Here is a 21,868-nt window from a genome sequence, read left to right as displayed (position 1 = left end):
GGTTTGCATCTCTTTGTCTAGAGGGAGACAAACCATGAGCAGAACACTAAGCCAAGGCACCAGAGCAGGCTTCCTCAACCTCGGCCCTCCAGATGTTTTGAGACTACAATTCCCCTTATCCTTGACCACTGGTCCTGCTAGCTAAGGATCATGGGAGTTGTAGGCCAAAAACATATGGAGGGCCAAGTTTGAGGAAGCCTGCACTAGAGGCACTTTAGTTATGGTTGTAATGTTTATTTGATTATTTTTTTTAAAAAAAGAGTCACTCAGCCATAGTTTTTCTTAGCATCACGAGAACCGGTATGTAAGTGAACTGCTATTGAACCTTGAGAAGTGCAATATACGGTAAATTCTAGTAATTTGTGCTGAATTTGCCCCTATAGTGGTACCTCTTTTTTTAAAAAAAGTTATCAAGTTCTTAACCTGAAACCGTTCTTAACCTGAGGTACCACTTTAGCTAATGGGGCCTCCCTGCCGCCGCATTGCTGTTCTCATCCTGAGGTAAAGTTCTTAACCCAAGGTACGACTGTGTATCTGAAGAAGTGTGCATGCACATGAAAGCTCATACCAATAACTAACTTAGTTGGTCTCTAAGGTGCTACTGGAAGGAATTTTATTTTTTATTTTTTTTGTTTCGACTGCAGTGTTTGTAACCCGAGGTACCACTGTATTTTTATTCAACACTGTAGTTTCTCAGAACAGTCCATACCCACTTTGCACTGACAGTGAGTAGGGTCATGTCAGACTTTTTTTTCTTCTAACGAAGGATGGGGTTTGCTCTTAAAATATCTGCTAGCATTTGCAGAATGAGCTGTAAACTGTAACTTTCTCATTTTTCAGGATGGGATATACATACAACAGAGCAGCTTCCGCGATGTCCATTCGAACAAAGGGCTGCAATGGCTCAGCAGACTTAAAAATGCCTAGAGCCCCTCCAAAGCACTTCGACAAAAACGCCTATGTGTAGCCAGATGACTCCAAGAGTCAGCCTGTTGTTGTTGTTTTTAAAAATCACATTTGTTCTGTTCATTCACAGAATGATTTTTAAGGGAGATTTCTGGAGTCGTTAGCACCAGAAACAAGAATATTTTATAAATGAACTTTTACCTACTTGATGTAAATTTTCCTCTTCCCTCATTTTAAGATTTGTACTGATGTTATGCATAAATTATATATGTAAATCATTTGCCATTTTTTGCTTTCTGTAAAAAAAAAGAACATATTTACAAATAAAGTCACGTCCTATTGGTTATGGCTAATTGGTGTAGATCAAGGCACCACAGGTTAATTTTTAGATGGGCACTAGATGGGTCGTTGACCTTGAGCTCAATTTGAAAGACGTTAAATAGGATTTTGTTATCTATTTTATGCCTACTCTGAAGGAAGATGAGCCAAGTAAACAGAAACACAATCCAAGTCCTTTATGCTGTGCAAAAACAACCCTAATTTTAGACACTGGTTCCTAAAACTTCAAGCTTATGGGCTGAAACCTATCCTTGCCAGATAGTGTTGAGATTCTGTCAAACAAGGCCAATCCCTCTCCTTCCAGAACTTACAGCCACAAATCTCTGAAACTGGCCAAACTCTCTTGGGGATATCATAAGACAATAAGCTATTTTTATTTAAGGAGGGACACATGATTGACCTTGAATAAATGTCCTCGTTTTTATGAGTTTTACCCTCTCCCTCCAGCATTCATTCCAGATTTTGATTCAAGCAAATATGTCAATAATGACATCTTTTCATCTACAGAAGCTGATTATATTTTCAAATGCTCCAAGCCCCTGAGGTGGGCAGGGGCTGAGTCTTGGCACTATTTGTCCACCAGACCTCTCGGTCAATTTCTTCTTCTTGCTGTAAGGCAAAATGTACCAGTTCTGCCTGTACATACAGTATTAAGCAGCAGAAAAGGGCAAGGAGGTGCAGAGGCTGCATTTGGTCTCAGTGTCTCAAAGCATTTAAATTTCTAAGCACTGCCACCAGCCAAGGATCTAGCTGCCATGCTTACCTGGGAACGGACGCTTAACACCACAATGAATTTGTTAGTCCTCAAGGTGCTACAAGACTTTTTGTGGTTTAAGCTTGACTGGTGCAGCTGTTATGCATTGTCTCAACAGTTAAGTATTGCTTGCAAGGCCTTGACATGGACAGGGTGGGCCACGTATACTGAGTTGGTGAGATGCGCAGGGGTGCTCTCCTACAAAGCCAACCCCTCTTTTGTTCAGGGAACCACTAGAGATCAACGGGATCCTCTGGCCGCCAGAGGGATGCCAATTTCATTGCAATTTTCTGTGTGTTTGTGAAGGAAGAAAGTAACCTTTGAGTTAAAATAGTTTATTTAAAATGTTCACATTTTATATCAAGTTATGTATAAACTGTTTTTGTATTTTTTAAAAAGATTACTTAAAATACTGGATCAGTTAATGCTGTTTATTGATGAACACTTCTTACCTGAAAGTGGAGATTTAGTGAAGTATTAATCGGCCCTGCATTAAATCAACTAAAGACACCAGAGTTTTGTAAACAAAAGGTTCCTTGTTAACGCACAAGAAAAAAATGAACAGGAATCGAGACTGTTGTCTTTGGAATGAGGTTTTATCTGCAACAATCAAATAACCGAAGCATCGCTCCAGTCTGTGATAGTGGGTGAGCTGCTTTTTGTGCTCATATCTTCATCTTGAAGGACTGTTTAAAAAGGAAACAGCAAAATTAGCTTTCAAAGATACGCAAGGACAGAGATGCTACCATTCTTCTGCAACACATTCTGGTGCTCTACCATTCTTAGATGTAGGAAGGTCTTCCTGAAAACAATTTAGAACAATTTTGATCTCCTTTAAACAAAGTCTGACACAGGAACTTTCCACGCTTCCAGCAGAGTTCCTTAAGGAGCAGGCCTATGCAGAATATAAATAATAATAATAATAATAATAATAATAATAAAAATAAAAATAAAAAAAATGACCTATACCCCAGCCACTCTGGGCGGCTTCCAACAGGAGATTAAAAATACATTAAAACATCAGTCATTAAAAAAATTCCCTAAACAGGGAAGAAGTTAGTGTAAGGAAAGCAGCTGTAAATTAAATGGGCATTAAGTTGCACCAGATCCAAACTCTTTTTAGCAGCCTATGGAGCAGAGCAGCCCATCTCACCTAAACCAATGTTCATCCGGAATAATACAGGCCCTCCAGCAGAGCAGTTAAGGTGCATTAATTTCTGTGGTCAAGTGCACCACAATATAAGAAGCCCAACACCTTGTCTGGCTGCTTTCAGTTATTCCGAACAGGGTGACCACAATCCAACCACAAGTTTAAATGTGCCTAGTCCTGTTGTTTTCAGTGCTCTGTTTTACCGTGGTCTGTATGTAATAAGAACAGACACCTAGGGGATCAAAACCACCACTGTTGGGAACAGTGAAAGGCCCCATCACTGTACCTAGTAAAAAACATACCCCATAAAAATAAAGAAAAAAACAATGGTTTTAAACATCGGGTGTAGACATCAGATTTCTTCAATTTCATAGTTATAGTCCTGATACATATTTAGGGAAGATTATGATTTTAATTGTGTTTTGTTGCATTTTAGCACTTTTATTATTATATCTTATTGGTTTTGTAAGTGGTAATAAATTTTCTTGAAATTAAGAAGCAGGATAGACACAACACAGGTAAGTAGTCTTTTCTGTACTGCAGCTGCAAAGGTCTGAATCAACCTTGCCCATAGCCCCAGTGGCTCTGACCTTGGTAGCAAATCTCCCTTCCCTCCAGGCAGGGTTTGCAGAGAATAATAATTAATAAAAATAATAATTTATTATTTATACCCTGCCAATCTGGCTGGGCCTCCCCAGCCACTCTGGGCGGCTCCCAACAGATTAATAATAAATAAATAAATAAATAAAAAGGCAACAAAACATCAAACACTAAAAACTTCCGTAAACAGGGCTGCCTTCAGATGACTTCTAAAAGTCAGGTAGTTGTTTATCTCCATGACATCTGATGGGTGGGCGCCACTTACCAAGAAAGCCCTCTGTTGGTTCCCTGTAACCTCACTTCTCGCAGTGAGGGAACTGCCAGAAGGCCCTTGGAGCTGGACCTCAGTGTATGAGGGCTGAACGATGGAGGTGGAGACGCACCTTCAGGTATACTGGGCTGGGGCCATTTAGGGCTTTAAATGTCAGCACCGAGGGAACCTGGCACAGCTATGGCTGCGAACATCAGAGCTATTGACTAGTAATTGATATCACCCATGAATGTACCTTCTTCCTTTGTTGGTTTTCCTACGCATGGAGTTCCCCATGCATGGACTGTGGATGCCGCATTCGAATCTTTCTTTTCAACAGCAGTTGCATTCTTAGCTTTTTCATCTTTTGCTGGCAAACGCTTTTCATCTTTTGCCAGCAAACGTTCTTCATTTTTTGCTAACAAAGGTTGTTCATCTTTTGCTGGTGATGGTTTCTCATCTTCTACTAGAGATGATAAATCCCAGTCTTCGTCGTCCTCCTCCTCAACTCCTGTAAACTATTAAGAAACAAATGAAATTTCTTAAAACTTAAATCTAGGAACAGTTATCTGCTAGTCTTTTTGTACCCAGATCCTGTAAGAGGAACTGCTTGCTTAAGACGATGGACGTCAATACATTCAGCCACTAAAGAGCGAAGATTTCTGGAAACACACAACACAAGAAAAAACAATTGATGTGATTTGTTCTCTTTGTGCTTGTGGGTTTTGCTTTTTAAATAGGTTGAGAAGAGAGCAGACCAAAATACTCACATTATTTGAATTAGTGCCAAACCCTGCAGCAAGGCAAAAAGAGCTCTTAAGGAATAGCTATTATACTGAAGAAAGACTGCAGTGCCCTCTACTGACAGGAGACTACAATATGCTACATGAAGCCAAAATACCAAAATTCATTTAAATTATGTGCAGACTGCATGCACACAAACATACACACATGACCTACATATAAAACAAAAAGGGCACAGTAACACCCAAGTTAAACTGTTTTACATGTCCTCCCTTTCAGCATGAGAGCATTCAGACATGTGTTTAATTCTACAAAGAAATCAATAGGACGTTAAGATTTTAATTCTATACAAACTTATGTCCTACTAAACCCAACAGGATTAACTTCTGAGCAAACACACATAAGATTGTACTCTAATGCTCTTAATTTTGACAAGACTGACCCCTATTTTATTGTATTAGAAAGCGTCATGAAGGTGTGAAAAGCATAGATGTCAACTTTCCCCTTTTTTTAAGGGAAATTCCCTTATTCTGAATAGGATTCCTCGCAAGAAAAGGGAAAAATTGACAGCTATAGTGAAAAGCAGTACAGTGGTACCTCGGGTTAAGTACTTAATTCGTTCCGGAGGTCCGTTCTTAACCTGAAACTGTTCTTAACCTGAAGCACCACTTTAGCTAATGGGGCCTCCCGCTGCTGCTGCGCCGCCGGAGCACGATTTCTGTTCTCATCCTGAAGCAAAGTTCTTAACCTGAAGCACTATTTCTGGGTTAGCGGAGTCTGTAACCTGAAGCGTATGTAACCCGAGGTACCACTGTACAGGTCCCACTTACGTTTTGGGCCCCCATGTGCACAAGGGACGTGCATTAGTAGGAAGCACTCTAGAGAGTCCTCGTGGCTCTCAATGAGACCCTCCCCAGAGCTCTCCTTGGGCTCCAGGGTGGGTCTCCTCGCAAACCGGAGGCGCAGCGGAGATTTGTTGAAGCTGCTCAGCCACCCCACCTAACAGCTGGCATGCGGGATAGCGCAGCAGCAGCCATCGATTTCCCACTTGTGAGCTGAGCAGCCTCAACAAAGCCCCGCTGAGGAGAAAAGCCACCTCACCCAGAGATTGAAGTAGACGTCCTCTTCAGGCTCTGGGGAGGGTCTCTTCATGAGCTACCTGCCACTTCTGGGTTCCCAGTGTCACCCGTGTGTGTAGTTGTGCGCAACTAGATCACATGCAACTGAGGACCTGCCTCTAGTAACAACATTCAAAGTTAATTTAAACTGCTGTTACATAAGCTTCCTTATGCCAAGACAAACTATTTGTCTTTTTTGCCCAGTGTGATCTACTTTCTTACCAACAGCTCTCCAAAATCTCAGGCAGAAAGGGACCTTCCTCATCACTTGCTACCTTAACCTTTTGAACCAGAGAGCTCTGGGATTGATCATAGAATCTGCTGCCTATAAAACGTCTGCTCTGTTACCTATGTCCCATCAGATGTCAAGGAAATAAACAACTCTCTGACTTTTAGAAGACATCGGAAGGCAACCCTGTATCGGGAAATTTTTTAAATCTATAATGTTTTTCAATTTTTTTAAATCGCACAGAGTGGCTGGGGAAACCCAGCCAGATGGGCGGGGTATAAATAATAAAATTCTTATTCTTATTCTTATTCTTATGAGCTACAAGGCCTCTTCTCCTCCATCTGTGAGAGAGCATTTTATGGAAAAGGTTTAAGATTCCAGATTTCCTTGCCACGAGTGACAAGAGGAAGGAGAGCGATCCCCTGAAATCTTTTTCTTTTAAAAAAATCCTGCACTTCAATTTTCTAGTTCCTATAGAGCTACATTTATAGATAGCACCTTGAACTAGGCTTTCCTGCAAAATTCTGAGTGGGTCCATATAGGAAGGAATGCTCTCACAGATTATATGCTGGGCTTAGACTAGTAAAGGCTTTCAAAGGTTGAAACCTGCTTGGAAACAAAGAAGGAGGTGGTGCAGTTAGGGGGTCAAATAGCTTTTACCAGGCAGGTGGGCAAAGCTGCAATACTCTGTTTTACTTCTCGTGCTCTGACTGCTGCTTTTGCAGTAGCTCCCTGAACCTTTTTTTTTGGCATGGATACAGGTTTTAAAAATCCAGGGGGGATGACTTGTACTTACAGTGTAAATCTTACTTACACTGAAAAGAAATAAATCCCTGAATTGCATTTCAAAGCCAGAAGATCATCATACTGAATTAATACCAGCCACAAATATCTTTATCAGCGACTACAAAGTGGTTGAAAACAAGACAGTGATTTGCAAAGGAAATTCTTACACCAGTAAATTATCCCCTCAATTATAAGAAAATAGAAATAATAATGCAGTGGTACCTCGGGTTAAGTACTTAATTCGTTCTGGAGGTCTGTTCTTAACCTGAAACTGTTCTTAACCTGAAGCACCACTTTAGCTAATGGGGCCTCCTGCTGCCGCCGTGCCACCGGAGCACGATTTCTGTTCTTATCCTGAAGCAAAGTTCTTAACCTGAAGCACTCTTTCTGGGTTAGCGGAGTGTGTAACCTGAAGCGTATGTAACCTGAAGCGTATGTAACCCGAGGTACCACCGTATCTCGATGTATATAGGGCTTTTTCAAATAAAATCTAATACCTTTACTCCTTGGGCACACTTTTGAATAGATACGGGGCCAACGTTAATTACTTCAGCAGATTCATTTTCCTTTCCTTGGCTCGGAGGAAGCTTTTCGATTTGGACAGTCCCTCTTTGGATAAATGCGCCTACACAATCAAGAAAACAGGATATGGGCAACTTATAACTGAAATGCTTAATTCTAACCCAGACTTTTGGGCGTAAAATTACACTCCCAGTATACCTTTCCTTGCAGAATCAACACAGAGGTAGACCTATAATGCAATAATTATAGGACATCTTTGCCTGCACAGTAATAAAAAATTTGCCTGCATAGTAATAAAAAAAATTCAGTCACTCGCTATTTACAGTACACAAATAATCCAAAGAAAACCAACTGAATTTTACATTTGGGGTGCTTATTTATCTCATTTGGGGTGCCAGTGTAACATGTTAGGGTAAATATTTCTTCCAGCAAAAAGTAACCCAGCGTTGTAGGTTTTTGTTTTGAAAACAATCAAGAGTCCAAGACAAAAATATCCCAATAAATTGATTGATTTCTGCCACTGAAGTGCTCTGTTGTTGTTGTTCTAGCCAATTTTAATATAGTGGGGTAAAAACGTCGCCTTACTTTTCCCCAACAAAATGGTCCAGGGAAGCACAAATCTTCCAACACATTTTAGTTTTATTAAAAAATAAAATAAAATAAACCCAGATTAATGATGGCTGATGAGATTGGTAGACTGCCCCGTGAGTCTTCAGCTACTGTGCTGATTACATCTTGGGATGTTACTCGTAAATCAATGATATTAGTCTAGGCAGCAGCTGTGCAGTGGGAATTGCCCAAGAACGCTGTCCTCCTGCTACAACCCCTCAGACTTTAACATTTAGTAGTGTGTCAAAATATGATTTCCTTTTCACCGTTTGCTCTACGTGCTTCTTTTTAATTACCGTATTTTTTGCTCTATAAGACTCACTTTTCCCCTCCTAAAAAGTAAGGGGAAATGTGTGTGCGTCCTATGGAGCGAATGCAGGCTGTGCAGCTATCCCAGAAGCCAGAACAGCAAGAGGGATTGCTGCTTTCACTGCGCAGTGATCCCTCTTGCTGTTCTGGCTTCTGAGATTCAGAATATTTTTTTTCTTGTTTTCCTCCTCCAAAAACTAGGTGCGTCCTGTGGTCTGGTGCATCTTATAGAGCGAAAAATACGGTAATCCCACTGGTTAACAGCCAGTATGATTATCAGCTGTTCAGCACAATCGTGAGCACAGGATAGAAAGCCACAGTAAAGGAGACCATGGGGTGAACACAGATCCTGGTGTGAACATGAGAGGAGCATCTCCCCATAGGCGTGCTCCTCCTTAAGGTGGTCTACAAAATTAGCTTCCCTACTTTTCGAAGGTTTAAGGCTTGTTTTGAATTCTTCCTCTTCCTCTTCTTCCTCCTCCTCTTCTTCCATGGAGTTCACATCACTCTGGCTTGCAAATCTTGACAAGCTGCCTTTAATGTTGCTCTTGGATGCCTGAGGCTGAGACAGTTCTGGCGAGATGTAGGACTGCATGATGTCATTCTCTTCTACTTCTTCCTCTGAGCTAAATGGTGGGGTTCTGAGGGAGAAGGAAATCGGTGGAGTTAGTCACCTTCCATTATTATCATCATCGCTCTGGCAAGACCTTGATTTAACCCAACTGTTGCCAAACACGGTACTGCCTTAGCCACACTTTGCCCAGGTTCTCCAAATCCTTTCATCCAACAGCGAAATGGTAGGGAAGTCACAAACCTCCAGTTAAGATAATCTTAGGATCCTTGTCTACAAGGTAAATGGCGGGCCACCATTTTCAACATAAGTTAATCCACAATGCCACGATTCTTGAGAAAACTGGTTACAGAATGTTGATTTCCATCAACCTAAACTCTCCCCGTGTTTCGAAACTAGTAAGAAAGGAGTCTTTGCTGAGAAACATCCCATACACAGTAAGGAACGTGTGGAAAGCCATTTTAGGTCCTTCGAATAAAGGTGGATTCTATGCAGCCAAACCATTTTATCCAGTTTGAAAAGCAGGTAGAGTGCACCTGTGGTTCAAGGCTCTCTCTGAGCATCTGCCTATTGTAAATGTAAAGGTAAAGGACCCCTGGACGGTTAAGTCCAGTCAAAGGCTACTATTGGGTTGCAGTGCTCATCTCGCTTTCAGGCCGAGGGAGCCGGTGTTTGTCCAGAGGCAGCTTTCCGGGTCATGTGGTCAGCATGACTAAACCGCTTCTGGCACAACGAAACACCGTGACGGAAACCAGAGCTCATGGAAACGCTGTTTACCTTCCTGCCGAAGTGGTACCTATTTATCTACTTGCACTGGTGTGCTTTCAAACTGCTAGGCTAGCAGGAGTTGGGACAGAGCAACGGGAGCTCACCCCATTGTGCAGATTTGAACCCCTGACCTTACCTATAGTAAGCACGCGCAAAGTAAGCATAGCTATACATCTGTCTTGGGTTTTACTACACAATCTGATTCACCGTGTCTTTAAAAAAAGAGACTTCCAGCCACCATGGTTGTAGAAATCTGTGAATAGTTTCTGATGAAGGCCAAGGGATTAGAGGAGTGCTAGCAGCACTTCCATTTGGGGTGGTATCCTGCACACCCCTCTGCCTCTCCCCTTCCTGTTCTTTTGTTCTGCCTCCATTGCTTCCTTGTCCATCCCCACAATTCTTTGCCTCACCATTTCAAGCAACTGGCAAACCTGAACCTTAGGTAAAGTGGCATGTATACAATTTGACATTTCTTCTTTGCATTTTTTAAACCGTGCTCAGAATATTGCGCAGAGAAACCAAACGGAAGACTTACGTAATACTATGCAGCTTTTTGGGGATTTCATCTCCCAAAGCACTCTTCTTGGTTCTGGAAGGAACAATAACAAAAATTACAACTTTTGTTATCTAATATATTGCAGATTCTGTACTCTGTACTCAGATTCTGTACACTGCTTTGGGCAATTGCCTTTCAGAAGAGGTTTATGAATGTCAAAAATATATTTAAATCATAGAATCGTTGAGTTGGAAGGGGTCCCAAGAGTCATCTAGTCCAACCTCCTGCAATGCAGACATAATATAGTAAATGCTTTTTAATCACTCCCTTCCCTGCAGAAGGATGATGGTCTCGCTATCTTCTTAAAAGATACTTTTGAGGGGTCAGAGGAAATAAATCAATACACCTATTTCCTTTCTTTTGTTTCTTGTCGTTTTTCTTTCTCTTCTTTTATTTAAAAGCATTTACAAACTTTCAACATTGAAAAAGTTTGGGGAAACCCTAACCTGTGATCCAAAAGAACACAACATCATAATAAAAACAATATTATAAAAACGAGAACTCAGAAATAACAGGATCCAATCTTAGGGACCTGTGAAAGCCCGGGGAAAATGATAGACCTTCTAAAGATGCAGAGAGCAGCTAATAGACAACATGTCATGTATGGAGGAGGAAAGGGCATTCCACAGAACAGGGGCAATGGCAAAAAATGGACATGCTCTGTAATATTCTATAGGACATGGAGCCGTGGGTAGAATTTCCCCAGATGATCTAAGCCAGGGTTTGCCAAACTTGGGTCTCCAGCTGTTTTTGGACTACAACTCCTATCATCCATAGCTAGCAGGGCCAGTGGTCAGGGATGATGCAGTCCAAAAACAGCTGGAGACCCAAGTTTGGCAAACCCTGATCTAAGAAATTTTAAATGTCTATCCAGGGTCAGGGGCCTTTCAGGTAACCTGATCCCAAGTTGCTCAGGGCTTTCAATACGGAGCTGCAGCCAATCAGCAGCCAGTGCATCTCTCCCAGCGGATGAATAATACAGACATGTTCAGGTGCTCCACCATATTGGCCCACAAGGCTGCTTCCGATAATACGGACAACCCCAAACACTCAAACAAAACTTTACTGAACAGTTCCTCTTACTTTGGTGCGGGGGTGTTTTCAGCAGCGACTGGTCTTTGTACGGTTGGGCGTTTGGCAACAGATGGACGTTTTGCTGCTTTGGGTAACACAGTTGACAGCGAACCTCCCAAGTGAGCTACCCTGTTCTTAGCTGCAATGAAACACAGGTTATAAATACTCAAAACAACGTTCTGGTGGAAGCGCATCAGTGGTAGAAACAGTGCCAAGAAGAAAGAAGATGAAACTCAGCAAAGAGGACTTGTTTGCAACATTAGATACAGGCCTTTCCCTTGCGAAGATGAAGAACTAGTATTACATCTGCTCAACAACCAAAGCTAATTTCCCCCACTCCCACTCTTATTTTTGTCTTTGTATCAGAAAGGCACCTGGCCAATTTGGTTGCCAATAAATATTGCCACAGACATTTCTGAGATCATGGTCTTTCCAATGAGTGGCTCATGTCCAGGTTTAATTATCTTACTTTAAATGTTGTGAGGATACTATGCGCTTTTTAAAAATGTGTTTTTGGGGGGTAGGTTGTTGTTTTTATTATGATTATTTATTTTGTGGTTTTATATTCTGATTTTATTCTGTGAACTGTCCTGAGACCTCCCGGTATAGGGCGGTATATAAATTCAATAAACAACAACAATAGCAAAGATATATCTCATGGAACAATGTCAGCAGAAACAAGAAAGACAGACACATCTTCAGTTTCTACTTTGCCGGCTGAATTGTGTCTAATAGACCTGCCCAAGTAAGGAAGCTTGCCTGACTTCCTCCTTGATTATTATTCTTCATCATCATCTCAGGAATACATTTTCATTTCAGAAGGCATTTGGCTGTTTTTGTGCTCTGAGTTCCTTTGAATTTTCAGAAAGTCACCTGGCTGTCCCTGTTTGTTTTGCATTTCAGGTTTGGTTTTTTGCTACTGTTTTTTCAATTTTTACACTGCAAGCCTCCTTGAGTGCACATTTTTTAAACACAACAACAACGACAACAAGGGAAAGATGAGGTAAAAATGCTCAAATGAATAACAGAGAATTCAGGGGAAAGCTGTGCTCACAAGAAATGTTAGTAATGTTTCTCTGTATTGGGCACAGGTTTCACAAAAGAGGCACTAGATCTACATCTTGAGCCAGAAAAGTGCCCTCTGGCCCCTAAGCCTAGAAGCATGTTGCAAAATGTGCTAAGGGAATGTAATATCCGATTGGTCAATACCTCAGGTAACAGAATTTCCACTTTTTTATGAATAAGTAGTTATACATTGTAAAGTAGCTTTGGTCAAGAATGTATAAACTGCTAATTAAATAACATGTAGTCCTTAAACAAGTAAGTTGGGAGTTTTTAACAATAGTTTAAATAAATCTGTGAAAGGATTATCGATTGCAGTTCACACAGACATCTTGTGTCAGAGAATGCGTTCAACACTGGGGCCGTAAAACTGTGGTGATGACTTGCTTAAGGAGGCTCAGGCAGATTCTGAGGGAGCTCATACCTGCTCCTCTCTGATCAGATTCCACATGAGCTAGGGACCAGTTTTCTAGTCCAAATGTTGCCCTCATCCACTGCCCTCAAACAACGCTGGTACCAAAATGTAAATGGCTCACCGATTAATTAATGGGTCCAAACAGCTGATCTGCTTTTGAACATTAACTTGTTAACAAAACCTTTAACACACTGTACATGAAAGCAAGCCCACGTTTACGTTGTCTTGAGTTATAAGTAACATGCTGGTTTGACCTCCAGACATCTGAAAGCAGTGGGGGTGGCTGGGGCAGGGAGAGGGGTGGGAAGTTAGCACACCTTCTGGAGAAAGGTAAGAACTGGAATAAAGTCTGCTGCAAGACATAACCCTGAAGTTGACTTGCTGCTGGAGCTGCTCCCGAATAAGCTGAATGTCGGGGATCTGTTTCTTCCTTTCTTCTCTAGCAGACTCCACAGACATTAAGACCCTGTTCAAATGATCACTTGGGATACCATGAACTCCCTGCGAAAGATGAAAAGTTCATTCCGATATGCAGGAAACAAAACGCAAATTACTTTCTGCTTTTAAAAAAAGAAATACCGCTTCCCTTTTCCAGAAACGCGGTTTTGAAAATCATACATGCTGCTTTTGTGTGGACCCTGCAAGGTGATGCTGTAGCAAATGTGTAACAAAGAGAGACAGACAGAAAAAGAGAACGGGTGGCCCTGCCTACTATTTATTTTTAATAATAATAATAATAATAATAATAATAATAATAATAATAATAATTTATTTATACCCCACCCATCTGGCTGGGTTTCCCCAGCCACTCTGGGCGGCTTCCAACAGAATATTAAAATACAATAGTCTATTAAACATTAAAAGCTTCTCTAAACAGGGCTGCCTTCAGATGTCTTCTAAAAGTCTGGTAGTTGTTTTTCTCTTTGATATCTGGTGAGAGGGCGTTCCACAGGGTGGGTGCCACTAACGAGAAGGCCCTCAGCCTGGTTCCCTGGCTTCTCGCAGTGAGGGAACTGCCAGAAGGCCCTCAGCGCTGGAACTCAGTGTCCGGGCAGAACGATGGAGGTGGAGACGCTCCTTCAGGTATACTGGACCGAGGCCATTTAGGGCTTTAAAGGTCAGCACCAACACTTTGAGTTGTGCTCAGAAACGTACTGGAAGCCAGTGCAGGTATTTCAAGACCGGTGTTATATGGTCTCGGAGGCCGCTCCCAGTCACCAGTCTAGCTGACACATTCTGGATTAGTTGTAGTTTCCAGGTCACCTTCAAAGGTAGCCCCACATAGAGCGCATTGCAGAAGTCCAAACGAGCGATAACTAGAGCATGCACCACTCTGGTGAGACAGTCTGCGGGCAGGTAGGGTCTCAGCCTGCATACCAGATGGAGCTGATAAACAGCTGCCCTGGACGCAGAATTGACCTGCGCCTCCATGGACAGCTCCCTTTCTACCAAAGAGACTAACCCATTCCAGCCCCTGGCAGATTAACCCCAAGGAAATGTGGTCCTTGACAGAAAGAAGGTTCTCTACTTCTGGTGTAGGCTTTTACTTTTTTTTATTCAATGGCACTGACATCTTCACCCTATGTGGTTTTTGGTGGCACTATTTAAGAAGCATTTCTTTTCCTAAATGTATGGTGCCATCTTCCTAATGTCTGTATTATTCAAACTCTGACTCTGTATTTGTGTTTTAAGAAATACAAGCTTGGTTTAAATGAGACGGTGATTCTCGATATTATAATCACACTTCTCCCTAAAAATAAAAATCCCAGTTTTGAATCCAGTAAACAAATGAGATTTATGGGAAATTTTGTCTTCAGAGTCCATCTGAAAAACTTTAAACTTGGTATGTTTTCTCCAGCAGAAAGAAATAGTATTTTTATAATAATAATAATAATAATAATAATAATAATAATAATAATAATAGTCATCTTACTTCCCTCTTTTTATTTCTTTGGAATGATGAGGATTTCCCCCCATAAACTATCACTCTCAGTATGTGAAATTCTCTTTACAAACTAAACAGATTTTATCCTTCTAATTACTACTTCATTACTGAAGATTTAAACTGAATGTTACTTAACATGCATAATTCAACCCAAGTTAAGCACTTTAATGAGTTGCTGGCTATGTTCACACATTGTGGTAAGCCATAAACTATGACTAGCCATGCGTGAGGGAACTGTGCTGGCTTCAGTCCTCCCAGGTCATGTCGGGAGGGAAACAAACCATGATCTCCGGCTTAGCAGTACTTCCAAACCAGGGATTTGCATTGTATCTACTCCAAACAAACCACAGTAAGCCAACGTTTGTCTTAGCTTACTGAGAGTTCTGTTTAAGCAAAGCAAACCATGATCCCTGGTTCAGACAGCATGCAAATCCGGGGGTTGTGATTTGTTCTCTCTATGCATTAGCAGGGAGGATCAAAGCAGGTGCAAGTCAGCCATGCTCATAGGCCATGGTTTGCGGCTTATTGTGACAGGTGACAATTCAGTTGAAATTTGGAGAACCTAAATGTTTGTGCCCGTGTTTTCTCCCTTCCCTGTCTCTTGGTGGACGTAAATGAAAAAATATGGGAGTGTGTTGATCAACAAGATACAGGCATAAATTTTGCTTTGAGGGTAAGTGTAACCAGCAGTAGTGTGAGACTGCACACACGTGAGAACACACACATTACTGCAGGTGTTGCAATCTTACACTAAAGTCTAAGAAAAAACACAAGAAGAACACTGGTGCCCTCAGTGATTTTGAATTGCTGATTGTCCCAGGTTGACTGAAAGAGGAAGTTAAGGAACTAAAAGGGAGAGAAGTATCTTCCGATCACCTAAATGCTATAAAGTGGCCTTACTGATTTAATTCCCAAGGATTCCAATTTCTCTGCTAGGGTCTGCTCCAAAACAGATCTCAGCTCTCTTGGTACTGAAGGAGTGCTCTTCAAAGAATGAGCTGTATGGTGCTTATTCCTCCCTACTTTGGGCTCATGTTTCCCTGTTTCTGAAACAGAACAGATAGTTATAGTTTTCTTTACAACGATATTGTAGTATCAATATATGCTAAGCCCACAACAATTAAAGAGGCAAAAGAGAAGAACTACCTTAAAAAACGACATTAAAAAGTTAGAAACCTATTATTATTTCATTTTTAAACCGCCCTTCATCCCATAGCATTCCAGAGTTTACCACATAAACATATAAAACACAACAGCACAGAACAATACTTAAAACCCTCCTTGAAATACATTATATGCATAAGCATAGGCATATCATAAGGCCACTTTTAATTTTGCCCGATTAATCTGGCTTTTTAATTTGGACAGAATTGGATAGGGTGGGGTAATAATAAAAATAAAAATTAATAATAATAATTACTACTACTATAGCTTGACTGTGGAAAATCAAAGTTCAAATCTTTGCTTGGCCATCAAAAACACAGGGCACTCTCATCTCACTGGTTTGTGCAAGGATAAAAGATAAGAAGAAAACACTTTATCTGCCAGAAAGAGCTACTGTAGTAACAGCAACAAGAGAATAGCAATTTATTATATTCCAGGGATCTGTGCTCACAAGTGCTGCCTGCCAACCCTACTCGTCTTGAAACAATCACCAACATAGGCAAGGAAGTACCGTAGGAACGGGACAGTCAATATGGTGCCCTCCAAATGCTGCTAGACTACTACTTCTATCAGTCCCTGCCATCATGATCAATGGTCAGGAATGATGGGAGCTGGGGTCCACATTGGCCACCCCAGCAAGAAAGTGAAGAGGTACAGGAAGATGACGATTGCGTTTGGGTATGAATTTTCTGTTAGGATATTTCTGTTCCACCTTAAAAGGGAGCAGGATGTTTGTGTCACAGCCTGCGCATTTCCTGTTCACAGGATGTTTATGTTTTCTGTTGCTTTCGTTTTCTCTCTCTGTGTCGGAGACACTGAAGCAGGCAGTCATGTTTTTTTGTTCTGATCAACGCTGAATAAAACTTGTAAATAATGCTCTCCTGAGTGTGACTTCTGCTGTGCATTATCTGCTGGTAGAGTGTGCATGAGCCCAGGAATGTGGCAATCTATTTTTTGGAGCTTGTGTCGCTAATTGCTGACACTGCGTGTCTACGGGAGATCGATGGACGTCCGGAGACGACGTGGAGTCATGATGGACTTTATCTCCCTGGCAGTATCCCAACAATTTCTACTAAGAGGAAGAGCCTAAAATGAAACTCCCATTGCTCAGAAACAGCTGTAACAAGCAGGCTCACATCTTGTTCTCTCAGTTCTACACTATATGGAAACTGAAACAGTGGCACAGTCAGAGCTGCCCAGAAGTGTGGGAAGGACTGGAATTGGCTTTTTGGAGAAGTGGGTGGTGGGAATTAGTGGAAAGGAGGAGGAGCAATCTACTTTCAGGAAGGTGACGGCGGAAATATTGCGGTGCCTAGCTCTGCGTAGGGCTTAACAATGTAATTTACCATGCAGTACGAAAACATGCCTACGTGATGATACTCTGGAAACCATATAAGTATGTACATTTGTATTCCTAGCAAACATTTCCCACGTTAGGCCACAGATGATTTGATCGGCCCTTCCATTACCTTCTCCATCCTCTGGAAGCTCCTCTATGGGCTCCAGGATGTGGACCAAATGGGCCTGTTCTAATAATCAGGAAACAGAGGAATAGCAAAAAGACAGACAGACAGACAGAAGCAGGTCAAGATAAAGGTCCAAAGGGTGGAAATTATGCAGAAGATTATATGGAGGTGCTGCATTTGTTTATTTGTTCTTCTGAGCCACTAACGTCAGTAAAAATGTAATTACTCGTGATAGAACTTTATTCAAATTGTAGGGATGTGTTTAAGGTAGCGAATGTTGTTCTCTGGAGCAATTTGAATGGAGGAAGTGAAATATTTTCCATCACATTAAGCTGCAGTTGTTTCTCAGCTTTACCTGCAAGCGGAGTGGCTGTAGGTCTTTAGCGTTAGAACAAAAGTAAGCCTCTGGCCGTACCTGGGACTTTCCCTCTTACCTCCATGTGTAGTGAGATAGATGCTAGGTCTTAGGCTCCTGGGCTTCTTCCCTGCTCACCATGCATGGAAGGCAACTCCTGAACCAGAGGTTTCAGAGGGAAAGAGGGGGAAGAATGCAAAGGCACATCTGACCATGACAAGAGTGTGACCCATCACAGGATGGGGGGTGGGCAGCCCCATGGTTGTCATGAGTCACCTGTGAATGATCCCCAAGAAGCTTGGGGGTTCTCAACCCAGGCAGGGAGAGGATCAGGCAGTGGGCTTAACTCATTTTCCTGGCGGAAGCATCAAGACATAACATCTATTAAGGAAATGGCTTGGAAAGAAAAGGTTAACTAAGCAAACCTTCCCCCAGATGCAGCCACATACCCTGTAGATCAGCCTTTCTCAACCTGTGGGTCCCCAGATGTTGTTGAACTACAACTCCCATCACCCCTAGCTAGCAAGGCCAGAGCTCAGGGATGATGGGAGTTGTAGTCCAACAACATCTGGGGACCCACAGGTTGAGAACCGCTGCTGTAAATTGTTTGTGCACGAGTGGGGAAGAGGCAATAGGGAATCCCTTCATAGAGCTCTCACGCCATGTCGAGTTTTGCTCTAACAGTACAATCTAATAATGTCTATTGAATTTAGTGGTTCCACGAATTTAGTGGTGTTTACCCTCAGGTAAGTGGATATAGAATTGTAACCCAAGTCCTGTTGATTTAAACTGAACTTTTGACATGACATGACTGAACTTTTGACATCTCCCAGCAAGCGACAAAATCCAGTTTTTGACAAATTTAATACATCCAAGATTATGTGTTTGTTTCAGTTTAGGCTGGTTTAAGGCATTTTTTATTTAAAACCATTTTTATTTGTCAGCTTTTGTCATAGTTCTTTTTAGTGCAGTTACTTCCCTAAGCCCTTATTTTAGAATGAGCTAGAAATCTAAATAAATTAAGTACTGAAATGGATCTGTTTCATTTAATTCCACGGAAGACAAAAAAGGATCAGTGATGAATGCTTTAATCTAAGCTTGTTTCTCCAAAAAGCAGAAATGAATATCAGATGGAAACTTCTATTTTACAAAAGAAAGAAAAACTGGGATACTATATTAAATTTACTCACTCATGAAGATGACACTGCCTATTTTAGCTGTTTCATTTGAATGAAAACACAATGCAGCTCTACTAATGATGGTCTTGTTTGCTAGAAAGTAGGAAAAGTAGTGTTTCTGCTTTAAGGCATAATTTTGAAATTAATTTTAAAAAGGCAGGGGGGTGGAACAAGGTAGGAAGAGATAAAAAGAGAGACAGAAAAGACCTGCAGAGATAAATAAAATAGACAATCACCAGCAAAATCATCCCAAATGAATACCCAAGTTGTTTCGAAAACTGAAAAAGGCTTATTATTCTTAGTATAGTCGGAAGAGTATCTGAAATTACAGGTATGGATTTAAATTTAATGGAGACAATCACTCTGGTGCCTGTCCAAAGTGGAGGAAATGGACCTGATAAAACAATGAATGATAAAACTGTGAAGAATGTTCCTTCCATTTTTTTACCTTTCCAAGCCCAATTAGTTGAACTATGAGCTATAATGTGCTAAGATTGCTGCCACTGGAAGATATTAAATCTATACCTGTCTTCAGGCATAATGCTGACCAAAACCAGAGTTAACCCCTCCCTTCCAGGGTAACACATCATGGAATGTCTAGCTTAGTATTACATCTGAAACTGTGGTTGTGGTTTGTTTTGGAGATCCATGATCTAGAATCCAGAGTTTGCTCTTGGCTTCCTAATTGTGGTACTCATGAGAACTGGTTTGGGTGCTATGCTAAGCCAGCCACTCTATGGCATGCTGGTTTGTTTCCTCACCTCATGAAAGGAGGAGAGCGGGGAGTGCATGAGCTATATCTGAAGGCGCGTCTCCATCCCCATCGTTCAGCCTGGAAACTGAGGTCCTCCTCCGAGGGTTTTCTGCTGGTTCCCTCACTGCGAGAAGTGAAGTTACAGGGAACCAGACCAAGGGCCTTCTCGGTAGTGGCCTCCTCCCTCTTGAATGCCCTCCCTTCAGATGTCAAGGAAATAAAGAACTACATAACTTTTAGAAGACATCTGAAGGTAGCCCTTTATTGGGAAGTTTTTAATGTTTGATGGTTTACTATGTTTTTATATATGCTGTAAGCCACCCAGAGTGGCTGGGGAAACCCAGACAGATGGGCAGGGTATAAATAATAAAATTATTTTTATGTGTACCAACACACAGCTTGTGCACAGACTACTTTGCTTAACTAGGGTTTTTGGCCAGTATTATGTCCAAACACAGCCCTTGTGATCATAAATATATCTGCGAGATTGGAGACATAGTGACCATTCAAACAACCCAAATGTGAAATGAAAAGTGCAGTTGCCATATAATGAATATTTTTACTATTATTACACCCTGCATATCGCCACATCTGGGTCTCAAAGTGGCTTACAAAAAAATAAAGCTATGTACAAAATTTAAAATATAGATTAAAACATCAAAGCATAAAACACTAGAGTAGCATTCATGGTGAAAAGTCTTCATAAAATAATTATTGTGAACGGGCTTTCCAGTCAATTTTTTTTTTAATTGAAAGCCTCACGGTGATGCTTTTTTAAAATTAAGAGACCACTTGAAATAAAACAAAATGTAATGAGGTTGTTTGCTATTTTACAATCCAATTATTATGGCTTATTGAAGGTCAGCTCAACTATTAGGTAAATTGATGCCTCGGGCACCTATTCTTAGGTGCCTTAAATTTAGATGCGGAGGTCATTTGGTAACAAAATCAGTTAACTAATAAGTCAATTCCACTACAGTGGAATTTCACATTCCAAGTAAAAAGCTTCAGTTTTGTCTAGAAATAGAAAGAAGTATTGCACTGGAAGAAAATGCCTATGTGTTATATTTACCACTGTGAACCATGACAGCGATCTTTTCAAGACCTCTCAATTAAAAAAAATCTTGCTGTGTTAATTAAATTTAGCTGTTACTTGCTGTCATCCTGGAAGATCAGTAATAATGTGAGATCTATTACAAAAACTTACCACGCATGGACGATACACTCGATTTGGGCTGAACAACATTCTGTGTTGACGTTTTCACTGGGAAAGAAAAGAAATATAGGCTTGAGATTCTTGTACTTCTCAACAGACTTTCTCAAAGCAATTAGAAAAAAAGATGACTTGTTGAATTATATACTTTGGAACAATTTGTTAAGAGAACAATGATTAACAAGCAGATAAAAACAAAGGAATTTTAAAGTCCTTCTTGTTGCCACTTACCATCAGATGACTTGACGCTTTCCACTGATTTTTTTGTAGCCAGTTTCTCTATCTGAAATGCAGAAAGAGTCAAGCATAGGTGCAGATTTAGAAAGGAGACGACTATTATCATTTGTGGGGTGGTACCAGCAAAATCCCTGCTGTTTTGACAAGGTGAGGTGGGCATGTGCAGGCCTTATAGGGCAGGGTGGGGTTGTTTTGTCCCCTGACCTAAGAGCCCCTGATGGCTGGACAACTAGCCCAGCTGCACCCTTCCCACCCACAAAGAGGCAGCAGCTTGAGTCAAACATCTGAAGCCAGCCCCCGCCAGAGCTCCGGTAACGACTGCTGGAGTGACTCAGGGGCTGGAAAGAGGGACAGGGACCTTTGTTCCTGCCTAATGTGAACCCTGGGACACGGGTGGCGCTGTGGGTTAAACCACAGAGCCTAGGACTTGGCAATCAGAAGGTCAGTAGTTCGAATCCCCACGACAGGGTGAGCTCCTGTTGCTCAGTCCCTGCTCCTGCCAACCTAGCAATTTGAAAGCACGTCAAAGTGCAAGTAGATAAATAGTGGGAAGGTAAACGGCGTTTCCGTGCGCTGCTCTGGTTCGCCAGAAGCGGCTTAGTCATGCTGGCCACATGACCCGGAAGCTGTATGCTGGCTCCCTTCGCCAATAAAGCGAGATGAGCGCTGCAACCCCAGAGTCGGCCACGAGTGGACCTAATGGTCAGGGGTCCCTTTACCTTTACCTTTATAGTATGACATTATATAGGAGGAACCAATGGGGGCATGACTCTTTTATTATTACAAAAGCTCCC

The 21,868-nt window shown here is 41.5% G+C and overlaps 2 protein-coding genes across 8 annotated transcripts in view; one reads left to right on the top strand and one right to left on the bottom strand.

Moving 5' to 3' along the window:
• The window catches only part of CLDN10 (claudin 10), an 87,184-nt gene extending 85,936 nt beyond the window's left edge, over positions 1–1,248 (top strand). For all 4 annotated transcript variants that reach the window (XM_083611086.1, XM_083611085.1, XM_083611084.1 and 1 more), the window contains one exon: positions 841–1,248. In XM_083611086.1, coding sequence (XP_083467212.1) covers positions 841–967 — 127 coding nt within the window. In that variant the 3' untranslated portion in view covers positions 968–1,248. The remainder of the gene's footprint in view (positions 1–840) is intronic.
• A 1,328-nt stretch (positions 1,249–2,576) lies between these two features.
• DZIP1 (DAZ interacting zinc finger protein 1) overlaps positions 2,577–21,868 on the bottom strand; it is a 32,741-nt gene continuing 13,449 nt past the window's right edge. For all 4 annotated transcript variants that reach the window (XM_083610616.1, XM_083610614.1, XM_083610615.1 and 1 more), the window contains 10 exons: positions 21,069–21,120; positions 20,832–20,888; positions 15,608–15,753; positions 13,080–13,263; positions 11,295–11,424; positions 10,191–10,244; positions 8,743–8,957; positions 7,374–7,501; positions 4,256–4,517; positions 2,577–2,685 (listed from right to left, as the gene is read on the bottom strand). In XM_083610616.1, the coding sequence (XP_083466742.1) occupies positions 2,609–2,685; positions 4,256–4,517; positions 7,374–7,501; positions 8,743–8,957; positions 10,191–10,244; positions 11,295–11,424; positions 13,080–13,263; positions 15,608–15,753; positions 20,832–20,888; positions 21,069–21,120 (1,305 nt within the window). In that variant the 3' untranslated portion in view covers positions 2,577–2,608. The remainder of the gene's footprint in view (positions 2,686–4,255; positions 4,518–7,373; positions 7,502–8,742; positions 8,958–10,190; positions 10,245–11,294; positions 11,425–13,079; positions 13,264–15,607; positions 15,754–20,831; positions 20,889–21,068; positions 21,121–21,868) is intronic.

The sequence above is a fragment of the Podarcis filfolensis genome, assembly GCF_964270895.1.
Source record: "Podarcis filfolensis genome assembly, chromosome: 4".
NCBI lineage: Eukaryota > Metazoa > Chordata > Lepidosauria > Squamata > Lacertidae > Podarcis > Podarcis filfolensis.
Note: the sequence above shows the minus strand (reverse complement) of the source record. Positions and strands in the feature narration are given on the sequence as shown.